Source organism: Buceros rhinoceros, unplaced genomic scaffold, assembly GCF_000710305.1.
Source record: "Buceros rhinoceros silvestris isolate BGI_N320 unplaced genomic scaffold, ASM71030v1 scaffold19552, whole genome shotgun sequence".
NCBI classification, from domain to species: domain Eukaryota; kingdom Metazoa; phylum Chordata; class Aves; order Bucerotiformes; family Bucerotidae; genus Buceros; species Buceros rhinoceros.
The window spans coordinates 631-17,409 of record NW_010397363.1 but is presented as its reverse complement, the minus strand read 5'-3'; the positions used below and the strand labels follow the sequence as shown (position 1 = coordinate 17,409).

General features: G+C 48.3%; 1 protein-coding gene across 1 annotated transcript in view; it reads right to left on the bottom strand.

Annotated features, from left to right (window-relative positions):
- Positions 1–8,003: 8,003 nt before the first annotated feature.
- Positions 8,004–16,779, bottom strand: part of GAB2 (GRB2-associated binding protein 2) — a gene marked incomplete at its 5' end in the record, with an annotated part of 9,386 nt that continues 610 nt past the window's right edge. Inside the window, 7 exons of the mRNA XM_010146231.1 lie at positions 8,004–8,615; positions 10,264–10,389; positions 11,254–11,356; positions 13,182–13,272; positions 14,283–14,565; positions 15,284–15,378; positions 16,672–16,779. Of these exons, the coding sequence (XP_010144533.1) occupies positions 8,472–8,615; positions 10,264–10,389; positions 11,254–11,356; positions 13,182–13,272; positions 14,283–14,565; positions 15,284–15,378; positions 16,672–16,779 (950 nt within the window). The remainder of the gene's footprint in view (positions 8,616–10,263; positions 10,390–11,253; positions 11,357–13,181; positions 13,273–14,282; positions 14,566–15,283; positions 15,379–16,671) is intronic.

Below are 16,779 nucleotides of genomic sequence, written 5' to 3'. Positions count from 1 at the left end.
CCTCCACCTGCTGCCCACGCTGCTGGGGATGAGCCCAGCACACGGGTGGCTTCTGGGCTGCAAGTGCACTTTGCTGGATCATATTCAATTATTCAACCACCAGTATGCCCAAGTCCTTCTCCGCAGGGCTGCTCTCAATCACATCATCCCTCAGGTTGCACTGGTACAACAGATTGTCCTGACCCAGGCGCAGGATCTTGCACTTGGCCTTGTTGAACCTCACAAGGTTCACACAGACCCACCCCTCAAGCCTGTCAAGATCCCTCTGGATGGATCCTGTCCCTCAGGCATGTCAGCTGCACCACTCAGCTTGATGTCATCCTCGAACTTGCTGAGAGTGCACTTGATGAACACTATCTATGTTGTTGATGAAGATATTAAATAATATTGGTCCCAGTACAGACCCTTGAGGGCCACCACTGGTTTCCACTTGGTCACTGAGCCATTGACTGTAACTCTTTCAATGGGTCCTTCCAGCTAATTCCTTATCCATCTAATGGTCCGTCCGTCAAACACACACCTCTCCAACTTAGAGGTAGGAGTGTTATGAGGGACCATATCAAAAGCCTTACAGAAGTCTAGTATGTTGTTACTACAGTCTGTCTATGCTACACCAGTTATGGCATATACCATATTAATATTAATGTTAGTAGTAACTAGTATTTGTATATGGTATGTTGGTATATACTGTAGTATGTAGAAGTATGTGCTATGGCCTGTAGCATCACAAATGCCTCTGGCCAAGGAGACCCTGCAACAGAGTCCTCAGTTCCAGGTTTGGGATCCCAGATGTGCTGCAGATATGAGGCGATGCTACTGTTGTCTGAAAAGGGGGGTTTCAGGGTCTGTGCTCTGGGGAGGTGTCTTTCCTCAGGTGTCTTTTTTTTTAATTTTAAAGTACATATAAGTGTTTTGAAGGGGGAGTTGAACTTTTAACTCTGGGGAAAAGGATTTGTTCTTGTGTTTAGGTTTTATATGGTGTCTGGTGTTTATTAGGATTGATTTGGTGTCTTGAGCTGAGGCTCACAGGTGCTGAGCTGCTGATGGGTGAGGAAGGCGGCATTTGTCCTCACCCTGCACACACCAAAATGTATCCCTGGAGCAGATATACAGTATGAAATTAACTTTAGCAGCTGAAAAACACATGGTTTCAGTTCTGATATCAGGAAAAACCCTAATGGCACTCTAAAGGCCCCCACTGCACAGACAGGACACCTGAAGCTCTAGCAGATACTTGGTGACACGCTGTCAAGATGCTCTGAAAGCTTAAAGGTGCTGCATAATTCAACTTGATCTGGTCATTAATTCCCCCTTCCTCTCACCACTCCAAATCCATGCTGGGAGTCACCAGTGAGAGATGTCATTTTATTATCATTCTTTTATTTCCCGGTTGCTTTCCCACTGCATATACAGTACTTAAAAATGAGATCACCTTCACATCAGGCATGTACCATGTTTATTAACAGCAAAAAAAGTATTATCTAGGCTTCACTCGAGACCGATTTACAGGACAAATAATTGTTTCAAATTACTTAAAAAAAAAAACCCCAAACAACAAAACCCCAAAGAATAAATTAATAACTTAAGCGATTAGCTGTCCACAGTGATTTGAAAACTTAATAACCATTCAAACAGTGACACCACAAGAAGACACGTACTGTACAGTTTGCCACAGATTACTCTGGTCCTTCCTTCTACAAATGGAAAAAAAAATTAAAAATACTCCTCTTTAAGAACAGTCATAGGCTTTGAAACACACAAAACTTCCCTGCGAATCAGCTGCCGATGCAATGGCTTCAAAGCCGGGGCTCCGACCCCGCCTCGCAGCAGGTTAAGAAACAAATAGAGAAAACTACCCTAATTTGGCTGAGTCGGTTCCCACACAACGATGCCCAGAGTCAATGGGGAGCTGCTGACTTCACCAAGGGCTGGGTTGAGTGGGACATAACTACTCTAAAGGTTTGGTCCTAACCCTACGGGATTTATCGTCGGGCTCCCTGTGGAGCCCAGGGTCCTGCTCCCTTCCCCTCTCCATGATGTGCTTCAGCCACCATGTCCAAAGGGCTCTCAAAGAAAATGTGGTATTTTCAGTGTCAACGTGGCAGCAGAAAGCTGAAACTGTGCAAATGGTTTTCCCTACCCCCGCCTCGCTCAGGAGAGAATCCTGCCAAGTTTTTTTCCACCTTGATAATTAAGGATGAGGGGGTTTTAATGAGTTTTGCAGAGCGGGATGTGCAGTGTCATGAGTGATGCTGGGCATGACCACAGGGCAGCACCACATGCTGCCTGGTAGTTGCATGCAGACCCACACCAGCTCTTTGCATTATTAGATGTCAATTAATTACCCCTCATGATGCATCTGTGAGGTGGGGAAATAAGTACTAAAAATCTTCATTTCATAAGCTGGAGAAAAAGCAGCAGACAGAGTTCAAAAGAACCCCCTTGTCCCACCTGAAGATAAGGTTTGGTGTCACCAAAAGAATGACAATAAAAATGATGGTTTCTTATCTCCTGGTCTTGGGGCAAACCTCTCCCATACAGTCAACCCACTGGCCGACAAATGAACCTGCTATATGTTAGCAATGGGCTGACCACAAATTAAGAGCCTGCTGATTGGAAGCAAGTCCGTTGAGAAGCTCTTTTAGCTCAAGATGTGGAGCCGTGAGGCCCAGCTTCTGCTTCAGATGTGGCTGGCTAGTGTTAAAATTTGGACACCACATGCCAGGACTGGCTGGCCGTGGGTTGGCAGAGGGAGAGCTGTTTGGTGACACCTTGCTACATGTCGACTTTTGTCAAGAGCAGCCACTGACATAGCAACCTGGTTAAGAGTATAATTCTACGAGTTGCAAATAAGGTGATAAAATAGTGACTACAAGGATGAGACGTCAAGGACAAGCTGATAGAGGGATGAACTGCTCCAGACCAAGGAGAAATCATGAACAAAAGGTCCATGTCACTACTTGCGAGAGCCTCATTAACAGTTGCAAAACCATTACGCACATGTGGGCAGGTTAGTGTTTTCTGAAAAGAGAGGCATGTAGACTTACCATGGGCCCTAAACTGGTTTATTAGTCCTTGTGATGTGATGCTGGACTGGTCCTTCTGATTTTGACAGGTCTTGGATGGCCATGCGTGTCCCTGGCTGTGGTTGGGTTTAGGCTCTACCCTTCACCCTGTTATTAGTAGGGCTTCTCCATAGGCACAGCCTCACCGCACCCATCTTACCCAGACAACATCCCTCCAGTGGGACAGTGCAGCTGAGTGTCAGCCTTTACATGGAACAGCAACATCACCAAACGGCAAAACACCAACACAGTGCGAGATGACTTGAGAAAATCATCCCCTTTCTTGCCTCCTAGGCCAGGAAGGTCAGACAAACCTGGGAGCTATTTAAACATCTTTTATCGAAGCCTACCACCACATAAGACCTGGGCAAGTCTCTACCTCTCCCAAGAAGCCATGGCCAAAGTGAGCCAGCTGTTTCTGGTATGCTCAAGGGACTGGGACAGCAGTGTGTAGGGCCTGGCATGGAGCTGCAGAAAGTTCTGGGTCGATGTCTATCCTAACAGATCTACAGGATCAAGCTGTCAGTTGCTCAGACTGTGTGTCTGAGATGTGGTTGCTGGGTGACTTGGCCTGGGCCAGCCATCCCTCTCCCAAGTGCAAGGGATGGCCCCAGTGTAGACTAGGTTCTCCTGAGAGGGGGTATGGCTTTAGGGGTTGAGCTATGTCTTGCTACTTGGGTCCATGGCCAGAGAAGAGGTCCTGCCCCTGTTTCGGATGCTATAGGGCTCTAGGCAATATCTTTGGCTTCTTCCCTCACATGGATGAGTCTCCACTCAGTCCCAGCAGCACAGGGTCTCAGAGTAAACTGGGGGGAAGTGATGTCTCTAGTCCCACACCCTGCTCTAGGGTCAGCTATGGGATTGATCCAGTCTAGTCTTGAAAAGCTCCAAGAAGATGAAGGTGGGACCTTGTGGGGCAATCCTGTGAAGCGATGGCACTGCTGCCCCATGACCCATGACCAGCTGGGAGCCCCAGAGCAAGATATCTCCCAGCATGTCCAGGTCCCCACCACATTTCTGGTAGGGCTTCTCCTGTCCAGCTCAGAGTTGGGTGTGTGGTCAGGGCTCCCTGAAAGCCAGAGCACTGAGGCATCACATTAATGGGCAGGATGACACCTTCAAGAGTCAAGTGCCCTGGATAAGTCCTGAGAGCAGTGGGAGCTTCTCTCCCATCAGACCATGGCTTTTACTGGGCAAAACCCAACTCCACAATCCACAAACCATCTCGAGGCTTCAGACTCATGCCAAAGGAGCGCGGGATGAGGACCAAGACTCAAATCTTGCTGGCAAACTCCCCTGCCTTCTCTGCTCCAAGTCTCCCGTTCCCCCATGTATAACCCTTGCCAGTGGCTGGCCCTGGGTCCATATCCATCCCGGTTAGCCCCTAGTCAGTCCAAGCTCCCTTCTGGTTCCAGTTCTGGCTTTGGCCCTATCTGCCAGATACTCAGCTTTGCCCTGGGACAGTCTGCACTCACACGTGTTTTCCGTCTCTGATTTGAGACTAAGCCTATGCCTGGCATCCATTTAGAGCTGGAAATGTATTTCCCACCAAACGCTCAAATGTCACTTCAGAGCAAATCAGCTCCAAGGCAGCTCACACATCTCAAAGCAACCAATACACACTTCTGGAGACTTCTTCCTTTAAAACTACCAGCTTAGTAATTTTAAAGCATGGGAAGAGCTTTGAGCTGGTACTCCATAAAACTAAATACTGAGGTTATGATGCTTGTCCCACAGATGATCCTTCTCTATGAGCACACGCACACATTAAGGCACATCCCTTCTCTTAAATGGGACCATAGAGCTGAGGAGTACGCTCTGATGTGAAGACTCGAGCCATTTTAATTGCAATTAAAATGACTCACTTGCAATGTTCTCAGCTTCCTATTTCTAACAAAAGAGTCAGTCATCCTTGATCATCCAAGTAGAGAGTGGATGTGATAAACGCACTGCCTTCAGGACAAAGTTCTTGGCAGTCTGTGTAATTAAACCAGCTGCTTTTCAATATGGTTTAAGACTAAATACTACACAAGCATTAATCATCAGGGACTGCTGTAATCAGCTCAGTGACCACCGGGAATGACTGCAGTCATTGATTACTTAAGGGCTTTCAGGAGGGGTTGATAAAGTCGTGTCTATATGGCGAAGCGTAGAGCCTATGGGCTGCTACTTAGTTTGGAGGGGCCCTTTGCCTGGTGCTTAGCAGGGAAGAAAATGGAGGCTTATATTTGTTTCTGGGAAAACATAGGCCTCACTGCAAAGCAGAGAGGGACCAGCAACCAGCAGTTGTGAAATAGCTACTTTGGGGCTGTTTTGCTCCTTGGTCTGCCAAACACCAAGAGCCAGTTACTGAGGATGCTCATGAGAGCAAATCATTAAAGCAGGGGGTCTGAGCCCGGAAAAAGAGCTATCACCTGCCAGAGCTTGCCTCACCAGCAAATATAGACATTTGCTGGATGTGGAGAAAAAGGACTAGTTTCTCCAGTACCATGAAGGGCTTTCCCAGTCTTAATTAACACTTTGGATTAAATGTGGGAGTGGGCTTTGGTTTCCAGCACAGAATCCCAGGACACTGACTCAGCAAAATGCATCTCACTGAATCACGAAATTGTCTCGGCTGGAAGAAACCTTTAAGATCGAGTCCAACTGTTCACCCTGCACTGCCAGGGTCCCTAAACCATGTCCCTCAGCATCACGCTCAAGCCACTGTATCATCAGAAATAACTATTGCTGCTGCCTCCCCCTTACCTGCCCACTTTCAGAGTACTTTTGGGACTTGAGCTCCCCATCTCCCAGGCGGAGGAAAAATCTCCATCTGAGCACAAGTTATCACTTGATTTCTCCAGGCTTTTGGTTCAGTTCAAGATTTTTTTAGCCCAGAGGTAGGCTCAGTTTCATCTCAAGAACAGTTGCCCTGTTTTACTGGGAGAGACCCAAGGCAGCATAAAGAGCTATTCCCAAAATTGCTGCTGCAACCCACCCCAGAGGTGGCTGCATTTTAGTGTGAGAGGAGAACACAACCATTTTGGCAGGGAAATACATCCAGCATGCACCATAACCCTTCTCTCCCAATCTCATCATCCTTTGTGTCCGCCTAACAGTTTAGAGGATGAAATGGGGAAAAACTAGCTTCCAGCTTGAGTCACATTTGCCTTTTGCTGGGGATGGGGAGCTTGCTCCCAGCTGGGTGAACACTTCAGTGGGCTCTGGATCAGGCCCAACACTTAGTCTCCCCTGAGATGTGGTGAGGAAAGGGCCTATAGAAATATGAAGCACTGTACTCATCTTTATTTCATTATCTCACCATGCGAGCGTGCAAGACCCGGTGAGAGGCAAAGGCCCTTGCAGCCTGTAACAACTCCCAACCTTCAGAAAGCATCTGGCTGTGCTAAATCTTCCCCTTTGGGTCTTGTTGTTTTTTTTTTCTCCTAGAAGATGATTATTTTTACCACGAGCATTTAGGATATTTGCTTCATTATTCCTGTAAAAGGCCAAAACTTCAACATCTTAGAAGGGTCGACAGAGCTTTTCCATTAATACCCCTCCCTTTCATGGCATGCCAGAAGAGAATATACACTGGTGTTGGAAGTTCAAGACTTACTTTACCAGCATGCAGCCCTCAAGGGACGGGTAACTGTGTGGATGATGTTTGGCCCCTTCCAAACTCAGGCCAAGCTTAAACAGATGTGTTAATGCTCAACCATCAATAATCAATACAGCTTGGTGGTGTTGGTGGAACACAGCGACCGTGGCGCTGGGAGGGATTCAGCTTGCAGAAAGAATAGCTCCAGCTATTTAATAAATATTATTACCTAATCTTTCTAATGTCTCTTTTGTTTGGCTCTCAGCTTGTGGTTGGCCTGTTTACTCGTGTCAGCGCCTGCTGTCTGGCAATCAGGCTGCTCCACAGCAATCATTAGTTTTTCCCGTTTTCATGAGATCATGAATTATTATCTCTGCAATAAATTGCCTTTTCCTTCTCGGCTCTCCGTGTCTGGCAGCTGCTTGGGGAGTGATCCCAAAGCCTGGATGTGTCAAAGATGCTGGCAAGGGGCAAAGCATATTCCCACCCGTAATTAGAGCCTAGGGTCGTTAACATCAGCAAGCCCCATTTCTGTCTTCAAGAAACATTACTGGAGAAAACACCTAGTCCAGTCCTTTGCACCCACCACAAACCAACTATAATGCTACATAAAAGCTAATACTGAAACACCATGCCCTGACTCTCCTGATCAGCCTCTTCCCAAGCTTAAGGCCTCACCATCAATCAACATTTCAATTACTCTTCTCCTTTCCTCCAAGATACACCCCAATGGGCCCCCTCACCAAAGACCAAACGCTGCAGTACAGTATCCACCTTCTCCCAGTCCTTGCAACAGCATTCCACTTCCTCCTTGTCACTCATCCTCATGCCAGTCCAGATATACATGGTCTCCAGAGCCTCCCTGCACCCCTCACACTCAACCACAGAGCTTCTCATGACAGCCACAGAAGTAGGACTCTGATTCAGTGGGCTTCTTTTGGTGCCACAAAGGGCAGATTTTGGTTCTTAGGGCCAGATTCACAAGCACTAGGTTTTAGGTCAGGGCTAAAATCCTGCCATCTAAAGACAATCTCTTCAGCACTTTGACTCTGAGAGATGCTGGAGAGTCTCAACAGCATAAGACACACTAACAAACTCAGATGTTTCACGCATGTTTTGCACGTGTGTGAGCATGTGCTGGCCCATATGCCTGTATATGATGGGTAAAGTACTGGGCTTCTACGTCAGCTCAGTAGGACAGCCTGGATGCTCTTCAGGATCCTGAACATTAACAACCACAACCCAAAACACAACGGCTGTCCTGCCAGGAGGAGAACAGCCCTCAGAGTTTTTGCTCATATTATTTACAAGAAATGGAACAACAAAAGTGATTTCAAAAGGAATGGTCCTTGCTCAGTTTTGGGACTGGGAGGAGGCAGAGAAGAGGGCAACCATAAGGAATGAGTAATCAGAGCCGGGGAATGATGTCCTATGGCAGATGCTGCAAATCTGCATGCCAAGTGTGGTATGGAAGAAGATGGGGAGAGATGATGCCGTGTTAGCACATACAAGGTGGTTTTAACAGCTGTAAGCGCAAGTCATGTAGGGTGAAACCTGGTATTGCTAAGTTGAAGTTCCTGGATAGTGTATCCAGCAGCTAAAGCACAAACCTCACCAAGGAGCACAGTTGGTCTTTATCACTGGCAAACAGTATCCGCCAAGTCTTCCCCTGAAATTAAGTTTCTTTTTGTCTTAAAAGAAAAAAAAATTAATTCCCCCTCCCTCCACAGACAAGTCTTAGAAATCCAGCCCAAGTGGAGCTGGCCGCCCCAGCTGGGGAAAACCACCAGGACATTTGCCTGTTTCACTGCCTGCCCCAGGCGCTACTGCTTTGCGTTCTTGGTGGGCTCCGAGGACTGCCGCACATCAGTCCACTCCTGCATGGTGCTCTGCAGCGCCTGCGTCTTCTCCTTGTCCACTTGCACGTAATCAACCTTCTCGTCTGAGGCGACCGACGAGGTGGAGGGCTGCGGGGAGGAGAAACACAGACACCGCCTGGTCACTCACCAGCTGCAGGTCCACCGGCACGTCCCCTGCCTGAAGGGTCTTGGATGAAGGATTTCAGTCTGCTCTGCAATTTGCTTGCATAAGACTGGGGTGCAATGGAAGGGTAGAAACAGCACCAGGGTCTCTACCTTCTCACCTACTCTGGGACATGAATGTTTGGTTGCACTTGTGGTATCTTATGGCTGATATTGCACATTCACCATTGCATCTTGCTCATTTTCTTGTAAAGAACTCAAGAACTCTTACAGATACACATAAAAATCCCAGCTCCAACCCCCTTAGCTGTGCTGCCTCTCCACACCTATGGCACTATTATTTTCATCCCCGAAACAACAGATATGTTTGCAGGTTCACCCAGGAGACCTGTTGAGGAAGAAGGAAATACTCTTTCCATAGTTTCTCGAGTCCTGGAGCTTTGCCTGCCTCTACAAGCATTTCAGAGGACTCCCGGCTGCTTGCAACTGGAGCCAGACGATGCTTTTCAGTGGTCTAGAATTGCCTTTCCAGGCTGGGATATAATTTAAATTGGTAACAGAAAGAAACAATCAAGGGACAATTCTCAAATAATAAAAAGACCTAACCAGTGGGATGCTTTGCCAAGCAAACAAGGTGGTGGTTGAGAAAGTTGAGGCCAACTCACAGGTGGTTCCCACAAAGGTTTATACAGTGCCTTGTCCCTCACTCAGGTGCTGCTTTACTTGAGCCAGTCTGTCCTTACCCCTCCCAGTTTGCTCTGGGTGACACCAGCAGGACCTGCCTTTGGTCCCTCCCCAGCCCACTCTGTCACCCTGGGTGTCCTCTTCACCTTTGTATGTGGCCTTGCTGGGAAGGTTGCAAAATCTTCATGGTGAGACTTTTAAGCCTCATCTGCCACCTCAGGAGAGGTGGTTTCCTTTGGATGGGGGGATGCCCTTAGGTCCCTTATTTTCCCATGATTCACTTACAGGTGGTGTTTCTTTTCCCTGTGTATGAATCTGGAGAAATGTCACCAGCACCTGGGACTTTAGAAGCTTCCTATCCCACGTTTCCACATGACACTGGGCAGAAGCATCCTGTTCCTGACCCACTTTCTCCCCACAGCTCTTTCTCACCGGGCAACATCTTGATCAACTCAACATAATCTTGCTTTCAAACATCAGCTTCACTTTTTGAAAACTTGTACTTTTGAAGGTTTGTACTTATCCGGCCCAAAGAGCACCCTTTAAAAGCACCCAACTGGCAGGAGACCAGTGCCCAGCACCTGAATGAGCTCTTAAAAAATATTTCACATGGAAAACCCATGTCTGGCTTTGGAGGACTTGTTGTTCTGAAGGATGAAAAGATTTTTCTGACACTTCTTGGGATACCTCCTGACACCCTCTGAATACACAATCTCCAGCTGAATTTCTGGTCCAGCACCAAATTTACAATCTCCAGCTGAATTTCTGATCTCATCAGCATCCCTGAATCCCTGCACATCCATGAATGAATACAGCAGTGGACCTGCAGGGAAAATCATGCCTCTAAGGTCACCATGCCGCTAATGAACCCTGCCCAGGGCTTTGGACCATGCCATTGCCCTTAAAAAATGCACCGCTTTTAATCAGAAGATTATAAAATCCCCCATACCTTTCTGTGAGGCCCTGGTGAGCTTGGCTGGAAGTCCAGGGCCAGATAATCCACACTCCCCGAACTCTTTTTAGGCGCTGGGCTGTTGGTGCCACTAGGAACAGGAGAAGCAGAAATGGGGTTTTGCTAATGCAGGGAAGAGACAGGAGAGATGACGAGGATTAAAATGGGAGGAAAGAAAAAGAGGAGTTAACACATATCTAGCAATGAAATGCCTTAGTGGCACTTTTAAAAGAGGTCCCAGCCTAGTCCCCAGCCCGGTCTCCAGCCCGGTCCCAGAGCTCATCTGCCTCTGGGACCAGGGCATGCAGAACTGCTGAGGGACTCTATTGTATATTGTGCTAAAAAATATTTCAAGATTTTATTTATCAGAGCAGTTCTGCTGCCTTTGTGCTGATCTTATTCACATGGCTGACATCAGACGTGGGCTTCAGCATTTCCCAGGAACCACACCTCAGCGAGGCCAGGCCAGCTCTGGGATCTTCACTAATCACCACCATGCTCCACAGAGCACAGATTTTCTCTACCCCCTTAGTTACACAGCCTCAAAACTATGCTTCAAGTCAACATCTTTGCAAAGAGAGACAAAATCCCCTCCCTGTAAGCAGTGCCACTCCCTGCTGCTGTTCTGATAGCCCCTGCCCTCCACACAAACATGATGTCAGCAACCAGTAGGGGGAAAAAAAATCCCTGAAAAAAATCAACTTAAAACAAGAAAATATACTGTGACCATCTATAGACATTTTTATCCCCTCTTAATTCCTGGCCAAGTAGGTGACATATGTTCCTGCTCTCACACACAGTTAAAACCCCAATGGGATGTTTCATTTTAGGGACGAAAGCCACCGTTTTGTGCATGTAAGGACGTACACCACATTCATCATGGTGCTATCGAAGCACTTCCATGTCATGAGCTAGGAATGTGTTTGCAGAGCTGGGGAATGTATATGTCCTGCCAAGGACCATACATCTTAGCTGTGGGGCCCTTACCATCGCCACGTAGTTCTCCTCGCTGTCTCCCGAGTCAGTGCTGGTGATGCTCTGGGAGGAGACAGGGCGACAGTATTGCAAAGAGCCGGCGTTGAAGCTCTGGCTGTAACGACAAGGGTCAATGCGTTAATGATGGTTGTGGGTGCTGCTTGCCCATTGCAAAGAGGGACGGGAGAGGGCAGCACCTGATGTTTCCAAACATCACTATGCTCCAGTCTGGGGACTGGCCATGAAGAACTGGTGGCATTGAGGTTATCCTATCTCAACCTTCCCATAGTTCAGAAATCACTGGGTTTGGTCTTCTTGTTTTTATTCTTTCTAGGACTTTTCACTTGCCTGCTACATACCTGTAACTCTCTTGCCATCAGCTGCATAAACCAGGCTCCATGAACTCTTTAATCTCGCAGGAAGTATTTAACTGTGGAGGATGTAGGGCCAGCCTCAGTGGAGCTTCCCACCTCCAACCTCACCACAGCTCCAGGATTTATTTACCGCGCAGGGCCCTATCCAAATTTTTTGCTGGAAAACAAAACCTCTGAGGCGTTGTCTTGCTTTCAATTGGTCAAATCTAATTATACAGAATAACATAATGCAATCAGCGTCTGGCATTAAAGCTTGCGTCTTGAAAAGCTATTTGTTGCCTTGCAGTAAAGGCAGGGTCATATGATTAGCTGATAAGGGAAAAATCCATTAGCTTCTCCAGGGTTGGACATCTTGTCAATCAAACTCCGCTCGCTGCTTCCTGGTGCAGTGATTTCAGCACAGAGCGCTCATGCCCTGCAGTCAGTCTCCACACAATCCAATTTATTAGAGGAGTCATAGCAGCCAAGCTTTGTTTCTGCCTTTCATTGGACATCAGACCACGAATTAGCAGCAGAACTGGAACTGTGCGAACCCTGTTATTTTTGGCTGGGAGACTTTGCTCTGAAGTGCTTTGGTTTCATTTTGCAGACTTCCTTCAGGCTAGGCTTTGCTTTCAAGGCAATCAAAACACGGCTTGGGCAGACCCTGAGAGTGTCACCTTGTGTTTTGAGACTCCAGCGGGGTTTTGGGGGGAGAGCTGGATGTGAAATCACGCCCTGTGCTCCCAGTGCAGCCAGGTCAGGGAGGGTCAGCTGGGTCCTGAGTTGTGGACCACAGATCTTGTGTCAAAGACACGGCTCTCCAGGAGTTGTCAGATCCCAGAAACAGGAAATGTCTCCAAGGGATCTTCAGCTGCTTGGCCACATGCTGGGTTCTCATGTGAAATCCCAGCCTAAACGAATTTATCCTCCTGCCACCAGCTGTGACGTGGGGAATACAACTCTGTCTCTTGAAACACTTGATTAAGCTTGTAAGAGGTCCAAGAAAGGAGCCCTTCTGCTTTGACAGCATCTGACTCAGGTCCTAAGTCTGGCCATGATGTGACCAAGGAAATCCCTGAGCCCTGAGTCGCCATGGTGTGGCAGGATGTTTTAGGAAAGAATTACCCCATAACTCCCCCTCTTCCCAGATAGCTCCCACTGGTCCCTGGTGGGCATAGGGCATTCGTCAAGATGGACTTTCATGCCAGTGCAGATGTTTGCATGGCATGACCCAGCTCTGTAGTTTCCATTTCTACAGTTGTCAAAGAACACAGTGAGGGCTGAAGGCACCATTCAGTGGCTGGGGAAATTTGGGGTTGCATCCAAAGTTTGGGCTCCCTTCTAGCTTGATTCAATATGGCCCATAAGAAATGTGCCCCTTCAAAAAAAAAAAAAGAGACAGTGGGCCACAAGAAACCTCTTCAGTGACCAGAGGCAGAAGGAAAGCTTGACATCCCCCTCACACTTAGCCAGAGATGTTTAATCCGGATGTGCCAGGGTGGCTACACGCAGACACCAGTAAGAGTGAGACCAGAGATCTGCTGTCAGAGTGAAACAAGAGTTCATACCCCAACCATTACTCACGTTGGCCTGGACCAGGATTTCGTGACCGGAGATTTGAAGGGAAGCTCATCGATGACAGTGTTGTTCCTCAGGTCCAACGGCGAGGGCTTTGCTGGGGAGGGGAAAAGGCTTTATTGAGACAAAACATTCCTACAAGTCAGCATTCACGACTGGCACAAGAGGGTCCCCAGGAAATTGCTGATTGCTTCCCATTTTGATAATCAGCCCCCCAGCTCTCCTTGCTGATGACAAACAGCCCCAATGAAAACCCCTCTGCTCATTTACACCAGGACTGGGGGAAAACAGTGAATTTTTCTCTCTGATCCACAGCCCCAAAGTAGATGGGTAGCCCCAAAAAGGGAATGTGCCTCCCAGGGAATGGAAATCTGCTACAAATGCCCAAACCCCAGAATATTGTAAACTCATTCATTAGGGAGTTGTGATAAACCATTAGATGGGGACAAGACCAGACTTTGCCATCCCTGAGCTGCCTCTGGCCAGAGTGTTTTCCTGTAGAGAATGGGAAAGGACATCTGCAGGGTAGCATGAAAGTTCTTCTCAGCATGGGTGGTTCATTATGTGGAAGAGAAGATTGCTGCACTCCAGCCCCAGCCCTCACCTAGCACGTTGATGGGGTTAGATACTGGCACCCTAATGATGGGAGCTGTTCTCCTCAGCATCTCCTTGGTGATCTGTCAGACAATTGTCCAGGGAGGGATTTGGAGGATGTAGGCAAAACCCTAAGGGAAAAGTTGTCTAGAACCATCCAGTAGGAAGCAGTACGAGAAATTTGGGTTATCTGAATATCACACAGAGATTTTAGACAGGAGCATAGAGAGGGGTGAAGGCAAAGGGGGAGAGATCCTGCCTGTGTCATGGATCTCCTGTAAAAGCCAGGAGGGGCTAGAGATAGGCTGTTCAGGCACCCTGAAAGCTGCAATTGCACCATAGTCCTCCTGAAATAGGAAGGGGATGGGGAAGACCTGAAGGTCTGACTGTGCTGGCAGTAGCAAAGCACACACCACACAGAACTCTACTGCACAGGATGACAGATGTAGTCCAAAGTATTACAAGAAAAGGAGGGTTTCTGGAAGGATTTTTCTCACAAACAGCCTTTCTTACCTTTCCGGTCGGGTTTGAGGTTACGGTTGACTGGTGGGGGCTGGATTTCACTCAACCGTCTGTGGCATTGCGCCATGGCTCCTCCTTTATGCATAGGAAGGGTGGCCGAGGACAACCCCACCAGGTCAAAGTGATGCGGCCCAGGGCTCATGGGGATGTAGAGATTTTGGGCATTGTCGTTGGCTTTCTCGGTGTGGATCAGGGGCGAGGAACCGGGGTTCATGGGGACATAGTTGTCCTCAGAGTCGGTGCTGTGGGAGCGGGCCACCACTGCCTTCGCTTGCTGGGGTACAAGCAAGGAGAAGTGCTATGAGCATCAGACACTGCTCACCCCATCCCACTAAAAATCCCTTCCTCTTGTCATCACCACACACACACCTGAGATGGGATCAGCTCTAAAATCTCAGCACAGAGGGGAGGATGGTTTGTTCCCTCCTTGGTCATCAATCTGCACTGGGAGGCTCTACATCCACTGTTTCCAAGACATTGCAACATCCTGAGTTCAGGGAAAGTTCTTTATTGCCTACACTTGAGCTTCTTCTCATGATCAAAGTGAGCTGCAGAAGCATGCTTAACCTGGAAAGTAATTTTTTCCTGGGCTCTGGCCATGACGAAAATGCAATATGAAAGGGTGCTTTAATGTCATTTCCAGCTCAGGAAATCTTAGGAAGTGCACAAAAGGGGCTCTTCTGGCAACACATCAAAATTCAGCCCAGCAGCATCCCAGCCTTTGGAGAAGTCAAACTTCTGGGTGCTGCTTTTGGGTCAAAGCTCCAGGCAGATGCACTCTATGGAAGCACCCAAGCAAAGCTGTGCACGCAGTACTAGGTTAGGTGGTTGTTCCCCCACCTCTACCTGCAGGCCACCACAGTTTTAACAAATCAGTAATAACCCCTTCTTTTCTGGACTTAGCTCTGCAGGACTGGGCTGTCCTGGAACTGACTAGTCTCTGAATCTATAAGGTGCCTGTAGCGTGGTGGCCGACACCAAGGCCAACTCACCAGGTAGGAGTTGTACCCATCGTTCATTGACTCGACTGACTGCACAGTGCTGCCGCCTCCATGCTGGGGGTATTCGTACGTCTCGCAAGAAGATGCTGCAACACAACCACAAATGCACAATGTGTCCCAGTGCAACTGCTAACAAAAGGGGCCCCTGAAAACAAAATCCGGGTGCTGGGAGAGTGGTATCTATTCTTGATGATTGACACCCCTGGTAGCAAGTTGTGGTTTTTAGCCTGTCGCAGACTCCCTGCTATGCTCCATCCCAATAAGCATCACTCTGATGCATCAACACAACTGCATGTGCCGCACGGACCTAACCTGGTTCTGTCAAAGTGCTGCAACATCCCAGGGGTGAAGACATCAGATAAGGTAGATCACAGTGACAACATTGGGTTAAGGTAGAGCTCTGTTACAGATGACTTGGTAGATGTAAGGACTGACAGCCTCCAGTGAGGGGAGGACGGGGTGAGGATAGGGTGCTAAGCTTTTAGACTGGTCTATTTACTGCTGAGCATGTGTCCAATCTCAGCCTAAATGATGGTATTTAGGTAAGAGGAGATGGAAGAGGCATTTCAGGGGGCTGTGTGTATCATTTGCAGTATGTTTTCATTCCATCCACCTCTTCTAAGTTACTTTGCAACTATCTTATCCTAGGCACAAGATTTGGAAATGGCAAGCTAATCCATGGCCCATCCATGGCCCATCCATGGCCAATGGGAAGGGCATCTCTGCTGCACTGGGTCTGTTGGGTCTTGGAGATGTGCCAAATTACGCCCCTATCTGGTGAGCAAAACCAAGGTAGCATCAGGCTGAAGTGCACTGTGATAACCCTGGTTACAAACTGAACTAAAAGCAAGCTAAACATGGCCAAAATCACCAAAATCTTTGTGAAGGACTGCACAGGGAAGCAGGTTTGGGGGTTTTGGTTCAAGGTGCAAAACAGCCAAGACAGCCAAGAACCCTTTGAACAGCTCAAGTGGGCAGAGCCCTGGGGATGCCTCTCCATGCCCATTGCATACAAAAAGCAGGGTCAGGTCCTCACCAGGGAGAACTTCTTTGTGCTTGACCTTCTGACTGATGCCAACAGCCATTCCAGCCCTACCACGACCCAATGGGACTGCCCCATCCCCAGCTGCTAGACAGGACAAAGCCACCCCCCTTTTCCTCATTCCCTCCCAAATTTACCTCGGTGCAGTCTGCTGTTTTCCACTGCTGGAAGCGTGTTTCTCCGGGGAATGGTGGCTGCCATGGGGGCCAGCCCTAAGCTTTCCTGACTGATGCCAACAGCCATTCCAGCCCTACCACGACCCAATGGGACTGCCCCATCCCCAGCTGCTAGACAGGACAAAGCCACCCCCCTTTTCCTCATTCCCTCCCAAATTTACCTCGGTGCAGTCTGCTGTTTTCCACTGCTGGAAGCGTGTTTCTCCGGGGAATGGTGGCTGCCATGGGGGCCAGCCCTAAGCTTTCACCACGCTGGGGTCGCTGGGGGG